General features: G+C 37.8%; 2 protein-coding genes across 2 annotated transcripts; one reads left to right on the top strand and one right to left on the bottom strand.

The window, feature by feature from the left end:
- Positions 1–222: 222 nt before the first annotated feature.
- Positions 223–4,978, top strand: LOC121413341. Its single transcript, XM_041606128.1, has 2 exons — positions 223–515; positions 1,662–4,978. Exon 2 carries the CDS (start codon positions 2,134–2,136, stop codon positions 3,811–3,813), a length of 1,680 nt encoding a protein of 559 aa, XP_041462062.1. The 5' UTR covers positions 223–515; positions 1,662–2,133; the 3' UTR covers positions 3,814–4,978.
- A 3,789-nt stretch (positions 4,979–8,767) lies between these two features.
- LOC121430538 lies at positions 8,768–16,048 on the bottom strand. The gene is made up of 5 exons (XM_041627843.1): positions 14,998–16,048; positions 13,431–13,617; positions 12,303–13,167; positions 10,512–10,687; positions 8,768–9,989 (listed from the first exon to the last, which is right to left on the bottom strand). The coding sequence occupies exons 1-5, from the start codon at positions 15,262–15,264 to the stop codon at positions 9,712–9,714; spliced, it is 1,773 nt and encodes a 590-aa protein (XP_041483777.1). The 5' UTR covers positions 15,265–16,048; the 3' UTR covers positions 8,768–9,711.
- Positions 16,049–17,373: the final 1,325 nt, after the last annotated feature.

Below are 17,373 nucleotides of genomic sequence, written 5' to 3'. Positions count from 1 at the left end.
GCTTAACAGGTAATTCTTTTTAAATATAATCACGGTACACGGGCACTCAGAAAAGGTTATTGTCTTGAATCCCGAAGTATATCCCCTCTGATCAACGACTTGGGACGTCCCCAACCAAGGCAAACACCCCCTGGGTGAGCCCGATGCCTGTTGATGCTACCCGTCGCTATGGTACATCCACGAGGCATTCATCTATGACAAAAAGTTTCGATCCACTCGGCTCCTCACCAAAAATTGACAGACAATACCCCCATAACAAAAGGAGGAGAAGTCGTAATAAGGATGCATTTTGCTTCACGCCATTATTATATGTCCTTTCATTGGCTTCCCATATCGGGGCTCGGTGTATTGTGACCAAACACTCAGTTAAAACAGGGCGACACCAGCCGTATACAAAAGTGGCAGCTTTGCTGGAGTGGGAGCATAATTATTTTGTAGGAGAGATTTTATTAATTTGCGCGATAGCCAATGGGTAACTGTCGCCGAGATCTCGCTGACAAGCTTAATGAATTTCGGTAAGTAGGTATACGCTCTCATTTTTGTCTCTTAATGATTCGTACATTCAAGCACGTGTTGCGAAACGATTTCGAAGTACATCTTGATCATAATTGTTATTTTTGTTATCATAAATATATGGCTTTAGTGTATGTACACGGCTTAATCCCTTACCATATACTCCTTTTTCGGCTACCTCGCCAGAATTTCATCTTCAAAATTCTAATAACCATCGGTTTTCCTTTTCTTTGATTTTGCTGAACCATAAAGTGCAATATGGTAAAAAAAAATATCTCAAAGTAAGATAATGCATATATATATATAAATCTCGATTCAGTATGTCCCCATACTTAGTTTCAGTATCATATTACCATTTTCATTTTAACTCTTATAACAAGAAAGCTACATTATTTTGATCTCGAGTTGAAGACATCCTCTAAACCTGATATTCGACAAAGGTCTCTAACATATTATTTTTATTTTACTCCCGATTTTTTGTTATCGACGATGCTATCCTTTCACTTACATGAATAAATATGAATCTACATGCATAAGTATGAATTACTGAAGGACCCCCCCCCCGTAACCCACTTTCCTATTGTGTTATGTGATGAATTTGTACTTATATTTATTTATTTATTTTGTTTATTTATTTATTTATTTAATTTATTTATTTATTTATTTATTTATTTATTCATTCATTCATTCATTCATTCATTTACATATTTATGTATTCATTTCTATATTTTTAGTCATTTGTTCAGTTATCGATCTGTTAATTCATTAGCATATCATTTACATGAATAAGTACTGACCAACAGCTTGCTTAAAGGATCAGTTCACAATTCACAACAAGGACATTTAAAATGAACTTATTTTCATAATATATAATATAATAAAAAAAACGTATAATTATATGTGAATACAGTAAAATCATTAACAAAAAAATGTCAAATACGTGAGCTTGCTATTCTATGATGTGAGTAATAAGGTATGATAAGATAAATCATATCTGTCATTGAATAATATACTAAAATGATTTAACTGATGTAATACTGTAATTTTGTCAGGATCAATCATCAATGAATTTCGATTCTGAATTGCAGGGTAATCCTAGACATTATTAACGTTTCCCTCTTATTTCGGACTTTGCCCATTTCTGATAGGTGTGTCTCCTGATGATCATCAATTACCCTTCTCGATGTTTGGCAAGGTTTTTCTTGGATGGAACGGAATTCCTTGGAGGACGTTTGACTTGACATTTCGAGAACCTCGTGACGTGTGACTATGCAGGTCAAGTGAAACGGATACTGACATAAGAGGAGATTGATACCAGGGTTTTGGAGGATAACCCGAGATGAACAGATCAGAAATCGGATACTCCTTGAAACTTCTTTCGAGTTCCGGTATCTCCTGAACTGCACTGCTGGACTTACACATTAAACTGGAGTTCGATCGGCAATAGTTATTCGTTTCCCTGATTATTGATATGTTATGCTTGTGATGACATTTCGCAGCCTAATGGTGACTGATCATAATTGCTATTTTGGAATGTGGTTCACAGTGATATGGAGAAAATGTTACATTAATGTGCAATGATGTGATGACAAAGATTGTATTGTGGAGCAAGGGGTAATCATGGGTTCTAAAGGTGAGAAGAAATCTGGTTTAGTGGGGGAGAAGTCCCACTCTGTGTACTCCGCCAACTGGAAGCTGGATGCGATGCTGGATAAAGAATTGAATATGTTGGATACCTCTAAGCATAGAGTTGAACATCGGATCTCGATGGACCAAGTGGTCGCTCAAAAACGCTTCCAGGTGAAGCTTCACCATTCCAAGGTCTTCCACGCCAGGATGAGGGGTGACCGGGAGATGCTCAAGAAACTCATCACCAAGGATAACTATGATTTCAACACAAACACCACATCTGTCGATGTCCTCAATAAACGCCGAGAGAAGGACCTGGCCAAGAAGCGAGTGCTTCATCGCCAGTCACAGGAAAAGATGATGACTTTTCGAAATGTGACTCCGACACCTGCACCGTCGGCAAAGATTCCTGACCTGCCAGGCGAGGAAACTCAAGAGTCAAAAGCCGAGGGTCCGACAGGCTCAACCATTCGACCGATGACTGCCATCGAAAGGATAACTCATGCTAAGCTATTAACCATCGGGCAGGGCACTAAGATTCGACCCAGGACAGCCGGTGTTGACAGAACTAGACCTAGGACAGTGTTACCGAGTACAACAAAGAGATTTACCCCTCTTAGCACCTCAGAAGTCGCGGACAGAATACGATCGATTCCTGAGGATAACCTTAAATATGTCAAAGGAGGTAGGAAAGACCACTTGAATGGTACTCAAAAGAGTATTACACATGATAAGAATAAGTCGCAAGAAATTATAATAGAAATAACGAAAGCGGATGATGATGGTGATAATGCACCGAAAAGTGAGGTTAACCAGGAGGATGAAAACAATAATAAAAACATTTCTGAATCAAGCACGGATCCCGTCGAAACAACTCATTGTGACAGAACTTCTCCAGAAATAGTCAAGACTGACGTCGAAAATGGTCCAACTAAAGATTCTGGAAGTGAATCGAAAATCGCGCTGAAGAAATCAATCTTGAGACCAAAAACTGCCATTAGCACAAGCTCCAGATCAGAAAAAGGAAGAACATCTGCCAAACCTGCAAGACCTAGGACATCTTTAAAGGTATCCGAAGGCAATCCTAGTGATCAATCCGACAACGAGTCCACTTCGAGCGGTAACCATCGGCGGAGATCAATATCATCGAGCACGGGACGTAGCAAGTCTGCGGCTGCGAAGTCAAAACGGAAGAAGAGCGCGGTGAGTATTTTCAGCGATGAGAAGTCTCTTACGATCATGGACATCGACGGAGCAAGGCACCAGCGCGCCCAACACGGAGCGAGGATCCAGGAGTACGTCAACAGTCTTGTTAGCGTTAAGACAGATCCCGATGAGTTCGTTGATTACTACATGGCACGGCTTCTCGAGGAATCCTCGATTTCAGGTACACAGAAGAACGTCGAGCGGATAAGGGACATGCCGGACTCCGACTACGACGTCGACCTCGCAAGGCGGAGTATGGGGAACCTGAAGGCGAACACGATCACCTTTCGTGACGTCAATCGGAATTATGACGATTACGAGCATGATCCGTACACCCCGCTTCATCCGACATCAATGGCTTATGGATTGGCGTCAAGGGCCAGTGGGATCGCTCAACATGATAGTCTTATCTCCATTCCAACGTCAGCATGGCAGGGTAATGATTCCGATACAGACTCGGACTAAATATAGGTCTCATGGAAATAGATTAATCGTTCCTTATGGTCACGAAACCTTCACTTGTGCATTCCTTTTCATTTTTTTTACATGCTTTACTTCTTTGGATATTCTCCAATTGGTCCGTGTTTAAGTTTGGCTATAGCAATGATACTGGCAATTTATTCATTATACGTTTCATATGCAAACTCTGAATAAGAAATTACCGTCTCCAAAATGAGACAATAAAAATAATTGGGTACATGTATGAAGAGGACAATCACCATTCATCCTTGAAATCTTCACTCAATCTGCATGTTATTTAAATCTTATAGAGCATAAATTCTGACCCATTGTGCCTAGAAGCCCTTAAAAGTTTACTCATTTATCTTATGTGTATTTTTTCAGTCTGCTTTACACGCATGACCAACAAAGATGCTCTCAAATGAAGACTTTCAAATGCCGTAATCCCCTTTTGCCTTCCTTTCCGAGCAAAAAAATGGTTATGATTGCCATTATACATGGTACACATGTTGTGCAGAGATTACAAATTACGACATACACGGTATTAAAAGTATAGTCAAATATTTACCGTTGTCATAGTGATAGCAACAGCAAGAGAAAGATTGTGTTTAGCTTCAAGCGACAATTGAAAAGTATATATACTTTGCACGTTTACATTTATCATGTTGATGATGGATTTATATTTCAAAGCAATATTGATTATCAACAACTCTGTTTGATTATGTCGAGCATATACCTGATTTCATATTTGTCTAATGTTAAGAAGGTGTGAAAAAACGGACTCTGATCAGACGACACTGATTATCGATATGATTATATGATTATTGACTATTGGCCTATTGTAAAATTGGCAAATGTAATTGATTAAATCAATCTAGTAGGTTACATATTCGTGTTACATCTATATGATCAATAATATTGGTTAAGTAACAATGAAAATATATTTGATAACGTTTATAGATCGTATCGATCCATGGGTTAATATCTAGATATAACTGTGAGATAGGTCTACGTTGTAATTATTACTAAGTAATAAGTCTTATTCCTGAGTCATGTTAAGAGACGGTATTTAAGGGAAAATTAATCAAAAATGCCCCTTCAAGCACTTATTGTCATTATTGCATAAGTCAATGTATTACAGCCAGGAAATCACGATTGCCTCCTAATGAATCGCCCATATGCAAAAAATGGGATATTTATCGGCAATAACCCGCTAAAATTCGTCTATTTGCATTTCACCTATTGATTTGCCATCAATTTCGTGTAAGGTTGCCTAGCTAATTGACAGTGTATACGGCTATGTCAATAGCAAGGAGCCTTTGCAAACACTCTTGAAGGTTTCTACAGTTTTCTGGTTTCATTCATTCATTCTTCCTTCGAGTGTTCGCTTGAACATCAGGGGCAGGTTACACAAAGAGTTGCATTGAAACGTAAATCAAGAAATCAATCGCAAGTTCCTGATATACGCGTTTCATTGGTTGAAAATCGAGCTGAGCTTGATATTTTTGAGTTGCGTTTGATTGATACTCTTATGAAAGCGGGTCCTCTTGTGCCTACTGGAGACTCTTGTCCACTTGTTAAAAAACTTTGTGTAAACGGTGCCGATGGTAGGTTTCAAGAGAAATGTTGATTTTCTTTGCTACCCTGCATCTATGAATCTTCTACTGTAGGGCGACTTGAATGCAGTGCATGCTATAGGGTGTAGTGATACAGATACATTTGACCTAAATTAATCGAATTAATGTTTTCTTCAATAATTCGCTAATAGAGTGAATGTAGATTAAATATATTTAGTTTGAAAGTATTATTTTCCACTCACGAAGGTGACCTCAGTGCAATCTTGTCTGACCTAATCGACTAATCCAACCTTTAAATTCACTCTTTTTAGTTAATGTGTGAATTTTTTTTATAAATTCATAAAGAATTTTTTATAAAAACACTGTTTAAAATATGAAACACGTTGTTTGAGCCCGTCACTCAATCAAGTAGCTGTTTAAACTTTTTAACATTGTTTTAAAAAAATCGTTTTAACTGTTTTAGACAGCCTATAATATGTATAAGAATATTTCAAACACCTTGTCTAACATTTTGAACAATTATGTTGTTAGAATGACTGGTTTAAACAACGTGCTTAAAGTTTTAAACAGCGTTTTTTTTACGTGATACAATATGACAAATATGATATACATATGACCCAAACATTCTTGAGGTTAGAAGGGAAGTGAGCAAATTTATCACTATTTATTTCGACTCAGCTTATGATCCAAGTACCTCTTGCATGCAGTAGAGAATAAAATTAGTATATGAACAAAATATGCCACATTGCGTCATCACAATTCTTGAATTTATTGTATTTCATATAACTTATGGGCGTTCTTGTGTAAGGGAAGCTTGCATGTATATTGTAGATCATTTGTGATCTTGTGAAAGGGTAATTGTATTTAAATTTGACTCTATTTTACCATGGACCTATTATATTTCATAAGTGAACATAATACAAAAACAAAATTAATTAAATTGAAGAAGTGCCATGGGTGTTTTCTGCAAGAAGACCCATGATACTAGTTTAACATGTTTAAGAATTCGCCACATTAAAAGGAAGCGCGACTACCAGACAATGTTGTAATTCTAGCCTGGCAAAGTGACTCAAATGTCCTTCCAAAAGAAATCGATGCATGACTCCTTTATAAGAGGCAATAAGAGAAACATATGTTCTGTTTTTGAGCGGTTTGGCAAGCCAGGGTACAATGAGACCTAAGCGAAGCTCGAGTTGAATAGGGGACAACTGATATAACCAACACACAATGACGACAATAAAAGACAACGAAAACTTCATTGACAAGACGTCTACCTCGGTCCCAAATCGATCTACCTCAACTTTCAAACTCACAATGAACATGAATACGTGTTATCAATAAAGACATTTAATGAAGAAGAGGAATAGAATACGGGGTAATTAATGCTGCTTTGTTGGACCCTTTTTATTCTGATATTGTTAATTAAGGTACGTTCCGAACTTTTAATGAAATACCGGCGCCAAAATCTCTTTCACAAAGCATTTATTAATATTGGTGCGTGGGTCTACGTCTTCAGATTAGATTTCGATTAGGCACTATTACCGAAATAATTACGAGGGGGCTATCAAATATTTGGGTTTTTTAGGGGGGTGGTGAAGAACAGGATGGTCGACCAGCCTGTGGGGAAAGGTTGATCTGGCTTGCCCCCCCAAAAAGACAGGGAGAGGGGAAAAAACAGAAATAGATAAATCGAGACGGAAAAAGCGAGCGAGATAAGAGGAGCGTTTCATCAACATTATCATCCGACAAGTTGTCAGATCTGACAACTTTCCTTGAATTTTGATTGCTTACTGTGGCAACCACGGTCGGGTAAAACAGTTGCCGCAGCAGCATTGCTTCTCAGCCAATCAAAATCAAGGAAAATTGTCAGATCTGACAACTAACCTGTCGGATGACAAATTTTGATTAAACGCTCCCATGAACAGAAGGAGGGGGATGGAAGGATTTTGTTTAAAAGAGCGTGTCTGTGTTGGGTGTATGTGTGTTCAAGGAGGGCAAAGAGAGAGAGAGGAAGAGAGACAGATACAGAGAGAGGATGGGGGACTAGACAGACAAAAAAGAATAAACAAAATATAGAAAAGGTGTAAGGGAATATATCGTTTGTTTATTAATGCCTTATGTCAATTAGATTTTCAATATCAGCGACAACAGTAATTAGCAACAAAAGAGGAAGCGGCAGAGTTTTTTTTTCGATTAAATGATATTTCATAGTCGCATGAAGACATTCGTATGATGATCAATGTCAGGTTATTAATAATAGAATGTGAAAATGGGCACCTCAATACTATATTTCATTTGGCGTGGCCCACGGAACAGTCATTTCCAATTGCATCTACTTTCTTGACAACTAATCATTTTCACAGGCTCTTGCCGAGTGTCGATACAATCTTTTCAAAAACGTAAAATCGATTTTAGGGGCTTTCTCGTTTATTTACTCCATCTGAAAACCTTCCCCAAACAAATCGATTACTGCTGAGATCACACTCCTCTCATTTCAACAATAGGGTCGAAGGTCATGAAGAATTAGCCTCTTTCTGCCAGTCGCGTGTGAATGACTGAGTAAAGTAGTTTTAATTATCAAACTTCCAGAGTTAAAACGGATTTTCTTACATTCCTGGGCGTTATAATGGAGGGGGGGGGGGGGGGGCGGCTGGGTATGCCCCAACATTGTAGCTAAAGGAATGCGGAAAAATTCATCGGCAAATTCGAAAAATGCCTTTGCCCCTCCCCCCGGCAAAGAAAGAAATGATAATAATAAATAAATAAAATACAGGGGAAAATGGCAAATAAAAGTGAAGAAGGTAGAAAGGAAAAGTGAAAATTATTTTCCTTTTCTTGTCCTCCTCCCCCTTCTATCTCTCCAAACAGAAATCTCTCCATCTCTCTCTTCTTTCTCCTTCTATCCCTGATGGTGGTGACAAATATGCCAAAGGGAATTCATATCGAAAGAAAAACCTCATCCTACGCGTTCTCTCACTTCTCTCGCTCGCTTGTTTCTGTTGCGTCGGTTTGGATTGTATTTTTTTCTTTTACAAAATTGAATCTACAACGAATCGTCCATTAAACTTTTACTATGAATATATGCTAAGTTTCACAAGAGGTGAATTTCCAGGAGTTAACAATCTCATGTCATTTCGTTCAGTAAAGAAAAGGGAAATACATTTATCTTAAACTTTACTTTCAAGGGTTTTAAGGGGGGTGTAGCCAAAACATATGAAACAAATTACAATCAGTATCGAATACAAAATGCATCTCTTCACATTAATGGGCCCAAAATGTATTTATTGTACATTCACAGATTGAAATATTATGATTTTGGAGGATAAAAGGACTTTGATGATGGAATGCGGCTGTTGGGTGGGGAGGGGGGGGGGGTCTGTAGATTGATCCTAAAGGCATATCCTACTCGTTTTCTTTATTCTCTCCGAAAAAAGTTCCACCGTATCAAAAGTGATTCTCAGGTTAACAAAATACATAGACATAAAATACAACTAAAAATACATTAAACAAAATAAATACAATGCTCTATAATAAGAGTATAGTATAATAAAATTCATAAAGTTCGCATTTTCAGTATCAAAACCTTTTTGCTCCAACGTATTCTGCAGCATTATACGGGTGTTGTTTCACAACGTTGTTCGAGGAGTTATATTTAAATGAAAATAAGACTTAAAAAAAATTGACTTCAATTTAAAAAGGGTTATGAATTCAGGAAAACATATCTCATTCCCGTCAGAAATTCCTGATTAAAAAACAGCAAATAACATCTGCATCCCGCAGTCTACGAAGGACATGAAATTATTGCGTTTTCCATTTTCGTTTTACCTATATAGTTAATGTTGATAGAGGGCGCAATTATAGATGCAATGCAACTGAGCGGTGACATGATAAAAGAAAATACAAAGATAGCCATTTCTTTGAGAAAAAACAAAATTTAGGTTATACTCATATTTCAGAAAAGTATGATATCATACGAAGGAAAAGTTATTTTCCAAATATTTACAAAAACAATACACAAACGAATGAAAATAACTTGATAAAAATGATATTAAACAAAATCTATTTTTGTATGAACACCTAGCCAATAAAAACATTCATCAAGCCATACATTTTTAACATTCATTAAATTTACCTCAAGCTACCTTAGAACTTCACACCACACATGCTTTCAAACATAATGATACTGAACTTAGATTCTCAAAATTTCTTGCAGTAGTTGACTTTATTTTGGGGGTGTCTGGCAAGGAAATTTATATTAAACTTTTTTCTGCAACCATTATCACATTATTCAAACGCACATTTTGTTGGCTGGAAATGAATAAAGGCATCATTTATGAGGAGTTACCACTCCGCGTTTCCTATTCATCATATCCATGGTGATCGCGACGCTGTGACCATGTATCGTAGATGGTGCTCTTTCATTGGAGAAAGTCACTAGATCATCATCATTATCATTACCGTTTATCGTCTTCTCTTTCGTTCGCTGAACCGTGTCCGTGGTCGCGGTCGACGTCGCAAATCTTGATACGGTGGGGATATGACGGGAGAAGAAGAAGACTGGGCGAGAGTGAAGGCTGGATGCAGGTCGAGGCACTGCGTCGCATTCTGAAATTTGGAGTGAAAATACATAAGGTGTATGCAACATGTTTTAAGACAGTGTGCGACAATCAATCAAACAACAAAGAAATAAAATAATCACCAAAACTGATTACAATATTACAAGACAACGCGTATTTTATGCCTAAAAAATATAATTAAAATGAGATGACAGTGTTTGGATCAATTGGAATACCTGGCGCAACGAGAGTCCATCGCTAAAGCCAGGAAAAATACAATTTTTCATATTTGAGTAAAAAACGAAAACAAAACAAAACAACAATGAATATTAATGATTTATTACTTTGAATTATTTTAGTTATTTATCCATTCAGTTGTTCATTCAAATCTACTTCATTTACTATGATGCTCTGGAAAATGAAAAAAAAATCTGTAAAAGTCAAAACAAGAAAGGGTGGGCGCTATAAAGAGGGCTCATTAACATTTTTTGGGCCTTCTTTTGGCACGAACGCCCTCTCATGATTCAATGGCAGCATAAAATTGATCATAAATATCGCCAGCCAAACCTACTTGTAAGAAACTCATGAATCTTCTTATGCAGTTCAGGTGCTTGCTCGACATGCCACTGTAGCGCCTTCCTCCTCTGATAACTGGACCTCTTCGAGGGCAAAGGAAACTTCTCAGCCGACGGTTTTACAGCAATGACGGTCCCGACAAGATCTCTGCCCGCGTCATGGCGGTGGTATCTGGAAATAAGAATGTGAGAATGATTTTTTTTCAACTACTGATACTCATACATTCACCCCGGGTACGTACTCTACTTGCAATACAGTAATTGCTGAATTCTAAATAAAAAAAAGGTGTAAGGCAAACATCTTTATTAATTTGATTTGATTTAATGTTTTCTTCTGCATCCATGGAACATTCGTATAATACATTTTCCATAACATAATAAACATAATATGATAGCACTTTTTGGCATGAATCATAAATAAAGTGTATTAAATAAAAATAATTCCAGACAAAATTGATGAACTACCTAATTATTATATGATATTCACAATTTGCAGGAGAAGGATCGATAGTCATCATAAAGCTTGAAAAAAAAGATTATTAAAAGATAATTAAATTAATTAATACATATATAAAGCAGAATGGGCATATATATTTTTAAATACGAAACATCAATTCATGCAATATTTTTAGTGTGAAGATGAAGATGATAAAGGTGAGGGTATTTAAAAGTATACTCGAAATGTAATTGTTATATATGCCATATATATAAATTTGATTTTTTTCTTTTGAATTCATATCTTTTTTACAATACATTTTTCCATAACATAACAAACATGATATATATTTTAAAAAACTATTATTTGGCATGACTAAAGAGAGACAAACAAATCTCCCATCTCGATGAGACTGACATTGTTCATATTAAGTTACAGTTTAAGGCAGTAAATCTTGGTTATGTTGTGAAAATGACCGAAAACAGGGTTATTACATTGATAGCTTGTGATATGTTATTCATGAAAATAAAGTAAAGATCGCTGGAAAGTGAAAAAAATACACAAGGAAGCAATGTCAGAGCCATTTTATTTTTGAAGTGTTTTGATCAATAAAGTCATATGGTGGCGCTATTCCCTTTTGCAAGATCCAAGTATTAAGTTTAAAATCTTGTATCCACAGCTTGTCTATGATCTTTATTCCTATTAATTGCGGCATGAAAATAAATAAAACCATTAATGGAATAAGTGATTTCTTTTCACAAGGTGCAACACTATTGCATCTACCTAGAACGTTTAATGATGCAGTTTCCCCTTTCTCTATTTCATTATTCCTATTATCATTTTCGAGGTAGGTGGTTTTGTCCTTCTTTTTCTTTTCTTTCCTCTCTCTTCATTTCTCTCCCCATTATTTATTTAAGTATTTACCTTCATTTGCTTCTTTCCTTCGTACTTTCTATATCCTTCTCGATGATTAATTGATTAATTCGTATATAGCCCCCACTCTAAAAAAAAGATATGTTAACTAAACATTTGAAAGGTTGGAGGAGTGACAACATTTTCTAAATGTTGCATTTACCACTTTAAATGGTTCTACCCAACACTTAAAATGTTGGATTCAGCTTTATACAAGGTTGGATGTAACAAATGGAAAAGGTTGTCACTCCTCAAACCTTTCAAATGTTGACTTAACATTCGAATTTTTAGAGTGCCCCCTTTTTTGCGCTTATTGGCAGGTCTTTCTTTCTGGTTTGGTTAATTTAACTGAAGCCATTAACAGATTTGTCAAAGTGATCTTTGACTTTGTGAAAAAAAAATGACAACCAGCAGTTTCCACTAATTAAGAGAGTATTACCGAATAACTTGATCAATTGGCTGAAGGTCCAGACTTGGCAGCTTTTGGACGCGTTTAGTCATACCCCACGCCTGCCTCTCTCTGATCTCAATGCCATTCCTCTCACCGTGCTCACCACGGTGGCTTGAACCTGTCTTCTCGTTCGAACGTCGAACCCTGGGCACCCCTTGTCCATTCTGTCCCTTCGTCACCAAATCGGTTACTGGGTGTATGGCTACAATGTTTGGAGAGGTCATCCCAGTTGTCCTTGTCCGACAAGGTTTTGAATTGCTATGAGAATCGTCCGTCTCCTTGAGGTGATGTCCCGAGCCTTGTGGTGCCACACCTGGATCGTCCAGCTCTAGGACACCATCATCTGGACGTATCTTACCCTGGAGATAGCAACGGTGTTCGGTACTCTCTGTTCTGTTCTCCTGTAATTGGTTAGTTTTTTCACCTACATGACTAACTGGGATGTCTGTCCTAGATTGATGCTCATCATCAATAATATGATCAACGTGGGCTTTAACTTCAGTAGCGCCTTGCACATTCTGATCGTTCAACGCATGATGTAGTCGATCGGATGTCCGCAACGCATCTTGTGAGTCGTTGTAATTAGGTGTGATGTTGGAGCTTAAGTTCACATCATCAGTACCAACATGACCAAGGACACGGTTGCTTGTTGACGTGAACTGTTCGCTATGGTCGCCACCATCGCCGCCGGCAATGAGGGTACCCGATGGAGATTCCTGATCACTGAATAAATTTGATTTCGGCACATCTCGTTGTGGGTCGTCATCATCAGCCTCGTCATTGGTGTCATGGATCGTCGGGAGGAGACCGCTTGAGTTCGTCGGATCCCGTCTTCTGATACGTAACCATCCACCTGGAGCAAAAAAGAAGAACAAACAAGAAAATTAGGAAACAGTGCAAAACCGTTCGCATGTCAGGATAGGGAATCAAAAGGGCATTTTCATTAACCGAGGATGGGCTAGCATTTTGTAAAAGTTTATGTCCGCGAGAGAGCAAAGCAAGCACATGACTTGTGTTGTGAATAATGAATCACAGGTAAATAATATGGCAATATAATATACTTCAAACAATATTTCCACACGAGGAAATTATGTGTATATTTCATCCGAAACTTACTTCTGTCGGCTTCTTTTCTGAGCATATCGCTTTCATCTCCGATGGCGGTGCCGTAATCTTCTAACTTGAGGTTCAATAATTTGATTTCGGCGTCGTTGCGATCTCTTTCCGTCTTCATTCGGTAATCGAACTCCGCCTCCTCCCGATGTCGCAGCATGCCCAAACGGTACATCCTTCGTTTCTCGTTCTGTGAAACAGAATTAGAATTATTTACAAAACCATTCACCGTTATTATTAAATGAATTGACGTGGGTTTGGATGCCAGCAAAGGCGTGCTTTCCTTTAGCAAAAAAATATCCAAATTGTACTTCACTCGACCCAGGTGAGGAGAATGGGTACCCGGTCGGATATATTCCTTGAATGAACTGATTGCAGCTGATAAAGTAGTAGTTCGTGCAAAAGTCGAATGATAATAGTTGCAGTTGGCATATACCTGGTGTATACCTCTGGCAAAAAAGAGTCCATTAAATCCAGCTAATATGATTATTGTTATATGAAATGTAATCTGTGCACACTCCTCTGCTGAAGTAGAGAAAGTTGATTTGCAATTTCATCTATCTATCTATCTATCTATCTATCTATCTCTCTATCTATAAATTTGTTGCTAGCATTCAGATATTGTATTTTCTCAGAGAAACCCCTGTGATATAGACCCTAATTATTTGGGGTGAGCACATTGTGGCGTGTAAAAATCAATACTTTAATTCATTCTGTGGGATGATTGAAACTGGCACACTGTATCAAATGTACAAAGAATAGATAGTGTACAATATGATGATTATGAATGCGTCATTTGATCTTTAGAAACAAGCGAACAAACAATGCACTAAATCAATTCTAATTTATATGTAAACTACCCATCGCAACAAATCTTGATAAAACAAGGCGAAGCTGTAAAAAGAATGACAAAAGGAAGCTGTGGCGTAATGAACAAAACCTTTGAGGGGCCGGATATGGCAGATAGAACAAATCTTATTTATAAAAAAAAGTGCGAGCGAGCAACGTGAGCGAACCCCAAAATGCAATATAATACAAAATATATGTTTGTTTGTTTTTTAGATTTTGACATGACATTCAGACAATACGTTTTACTCTTTCCCTTCACTTTCTTTCCCATTCTGTAATTTTCCTTGGTCATCAAGGTTTTGTGTCGGTGGGGGGGGGGGGGGGGCATGAACCCAAAGCCCACCCCTGTCTGTATGTCATGGAGGAGAAGAGAGAAAGTGTGTTGAGAACAAAAGTTTAACTTTTCCTTACTTGACTAGGGTGTTTGATAATCAACAGTTAAATCATTATAAGAGGGCTAACGATGAAGATAAATGTTTTCACGAACGATAAATTAAAAAAAATGCATCATCCGCCTGCACATACAGAATTCAGGATAGGAAAATGGCAAAAATGTGTTTTTTTCCGTAATATATTGTCAAAATCTATCACAAAATTAGCTCTTAGTATCAAGAGGGTCATCACTTCTTAAGCCTGTGATTTCTTAGAAATCTTTCTCCATACGCCGTGCATGAGCCCGGGGAGGGGGTTGTAAGGGACTAATGAGGATCGATTTCCTTACCTTGACTTTGATCAGATTTCGGTACTCCGACTGTTGACCGTGAGAAAGTTTACGCATCGTGGTCACGTGATGCCGGTAATAGATATCCATCTGTTTCTGCATGGCGACAGTGAAGGAATGATTGTTACACCGCACTAAAGAACTCGTCTCTGACGAGAGGATGAATCCAAGGTCCCCTAGGTCGTCGGGCTGGATGTCCTTGATGCGCCGTAAGGCTTGGAGGGCCCGGGACGGGTTCATGGAAACTTGGTGCTTCTTTCGAGACATTTTAGGCGGTTAGCTTTCCTCCTCTAATTCCTATATAAAAAAATGCTCACAGTCATCTTTTCCAACAGTTTTTTTTTTGTTTATTAAAAGTAAAATTCCGAAGTCAGATCACTCCATCAATATAGCCGATATGCTCACTAAGAATTCAGCAGTTCAGAAGATACGTCTGTATAGGACGGGGGCTTTTATGCCAGAAGAAGATTTAAAAAAAATGGCATGAAGTCATCGTCGAACTAAATCCAAGATATTAGGCTTACTTCTATCCAATTCGCTTCTGGTTTCAGTCAAGATCTATTTCCCTAATTCAAAAATAAGATCAAAGCCTTCTTTTATCAAGGATGACGAAAGACAGAGAATGGTATCGTTGATATCAGTCCCATATATCAGAACTGAAACTCCTCTATGCTGACGAGTTTCGAACTACAGTTGGCTCGATGTTAGGAAGATTATGCCCCATCGCTTCCATCGAACTACCAAACTAGTCAAGAGTTCTATATGACACTAATATCATGAACATGATGAACAGTATAATATAGGCATAATCGCAATATATATATATATAGTTTCACAATAGATCTTCGATCGATTTCACATAAACAGTCAAACTCTTGTTACCAAGCGTACGGTGAACTTGTATTGTTCCACGAGTTGAAAGTCGAGTCTCGGAGAGATTGGAGGCCATTTTCTTCGAGATAATGACTGGTAATTGTGCCCACTTAGAATTAGGGAATTCGTCCAAACCGAATGATTAAAGATTTATTTGAATAATAAACAGAACATAAGATCTGCGTTGCTTGGTTATACATGTAATCGATAACGGGCTCCATTGCACCTTATCTTTGAAGGGTTTAAAGTACAATGAGTTTATGATCACCGATAAGCAAGCAAAGTCAGAAGAATGCAAAGCTAAGTAAAAAAAAAAAAGGATGCAGTTAAATATTATATAGGGAGCACTGGTGTAACTCCAGAGGAGGGTGGGGGGTGCTGCCAGGGGAAATATCCCCTACACACATTTTGGAGGGGGTGCCTTTACAACCATTTCCTATTTTTCAAGAAAGAGATGATGATTTTCAATTATCGAATGAAAGCTATTCAAGCCGTTTGAATTCAATTTGACTTCTAAATAAGTCTCTCACTTTGTCTCTCCGCTCCCTCTCTCAATCTTCCATGACATATTTCTGTCACATTTCGTCCTCAAAAGTCCCTACGTATATGTTATAAAGATGGGATCCACTATATCGCAAGAAAAATGTTCTAAGCTACTTTGGGCGAAACTTATATTTTCATTGCCCATAATTGATTTTCAAAAGGCACTTTTATTATTTCAGGATCAATTTCTTCTATTCTCATTTTACATCTGAGTATTAAGGAAAAAATGATTCTTGACATGCTTGATGGAATGAAAAAGGCCTAGATATAGACTGCTCGATCCTCATTTACTCGTCAACGCATTTTAAGTATCATTTCTTTTTATACGGGGGGGGGGGCACTCACGTATAATAAAGCCCGGCGCACATGCGATTTACTGCAATCCGAATCTCAAAGAAATTGCAATTCAATTTGATATGAACATTCCAACCAATTAATATTAGCAAACAGAGTTCAGAATAGTGGCAGGGCTATGGAAAAAAAGAATCAGTGTAGATCGAGCCTCCCTGTAGGAATGAAAAAAAAAAATCAAATCCTAATCGTATAATGACGTCATCGTCGGCTGCGACTTCAAGCCGATTTGGACCTTACTCTGACCACAGGGCTTGCCGCAAAGCAAAATTATGATTTTTTTATCCCCAGCATTATGCCGAACTTCAAAAGATATCATTGTACTTCCTGAAACTTTCATATTTAATGCAAAATGTGATTTATTTAAAAATCGCGTTGCATAGGATCGCATAGTGTGCGCCGGGCTTTAGGGCCCAATTCCACTCCTTGCTAGCAGATACTATGCTCATAATTTTTTGTCTAGTTCACAGACCAACCCTTTCACCCGGCTCCTAATTCCCTTATTTCAAACGTCGGTTCTCGAAGACCTCCCCCCCATTCATGTTTTTTGCGAGTTCCCAAGCAACCCCATTTTTTAGAGGGCCAACTTGTTCATAAGCCCCTCATTTA

This window comes from Lytechinus variegatus, chromosome 1 (genome assembly GCF_018143015.1).
Source record: "Lytechinus variegatus isolate NC3 chromosome 1, Lvar_3.0, whole genome shotgun sequence".
NCBI lineage: Eukaryota > Metazoa > Echinodermata > Echinoidea > Temnopleuroida > Toxopneustidae > Lytechinus > Lytechinus variegatus.
Note: the sequence above shows the minus strand (reverse complement) of the source record. Positions and strands in the feature narration are given on the sequence as shown.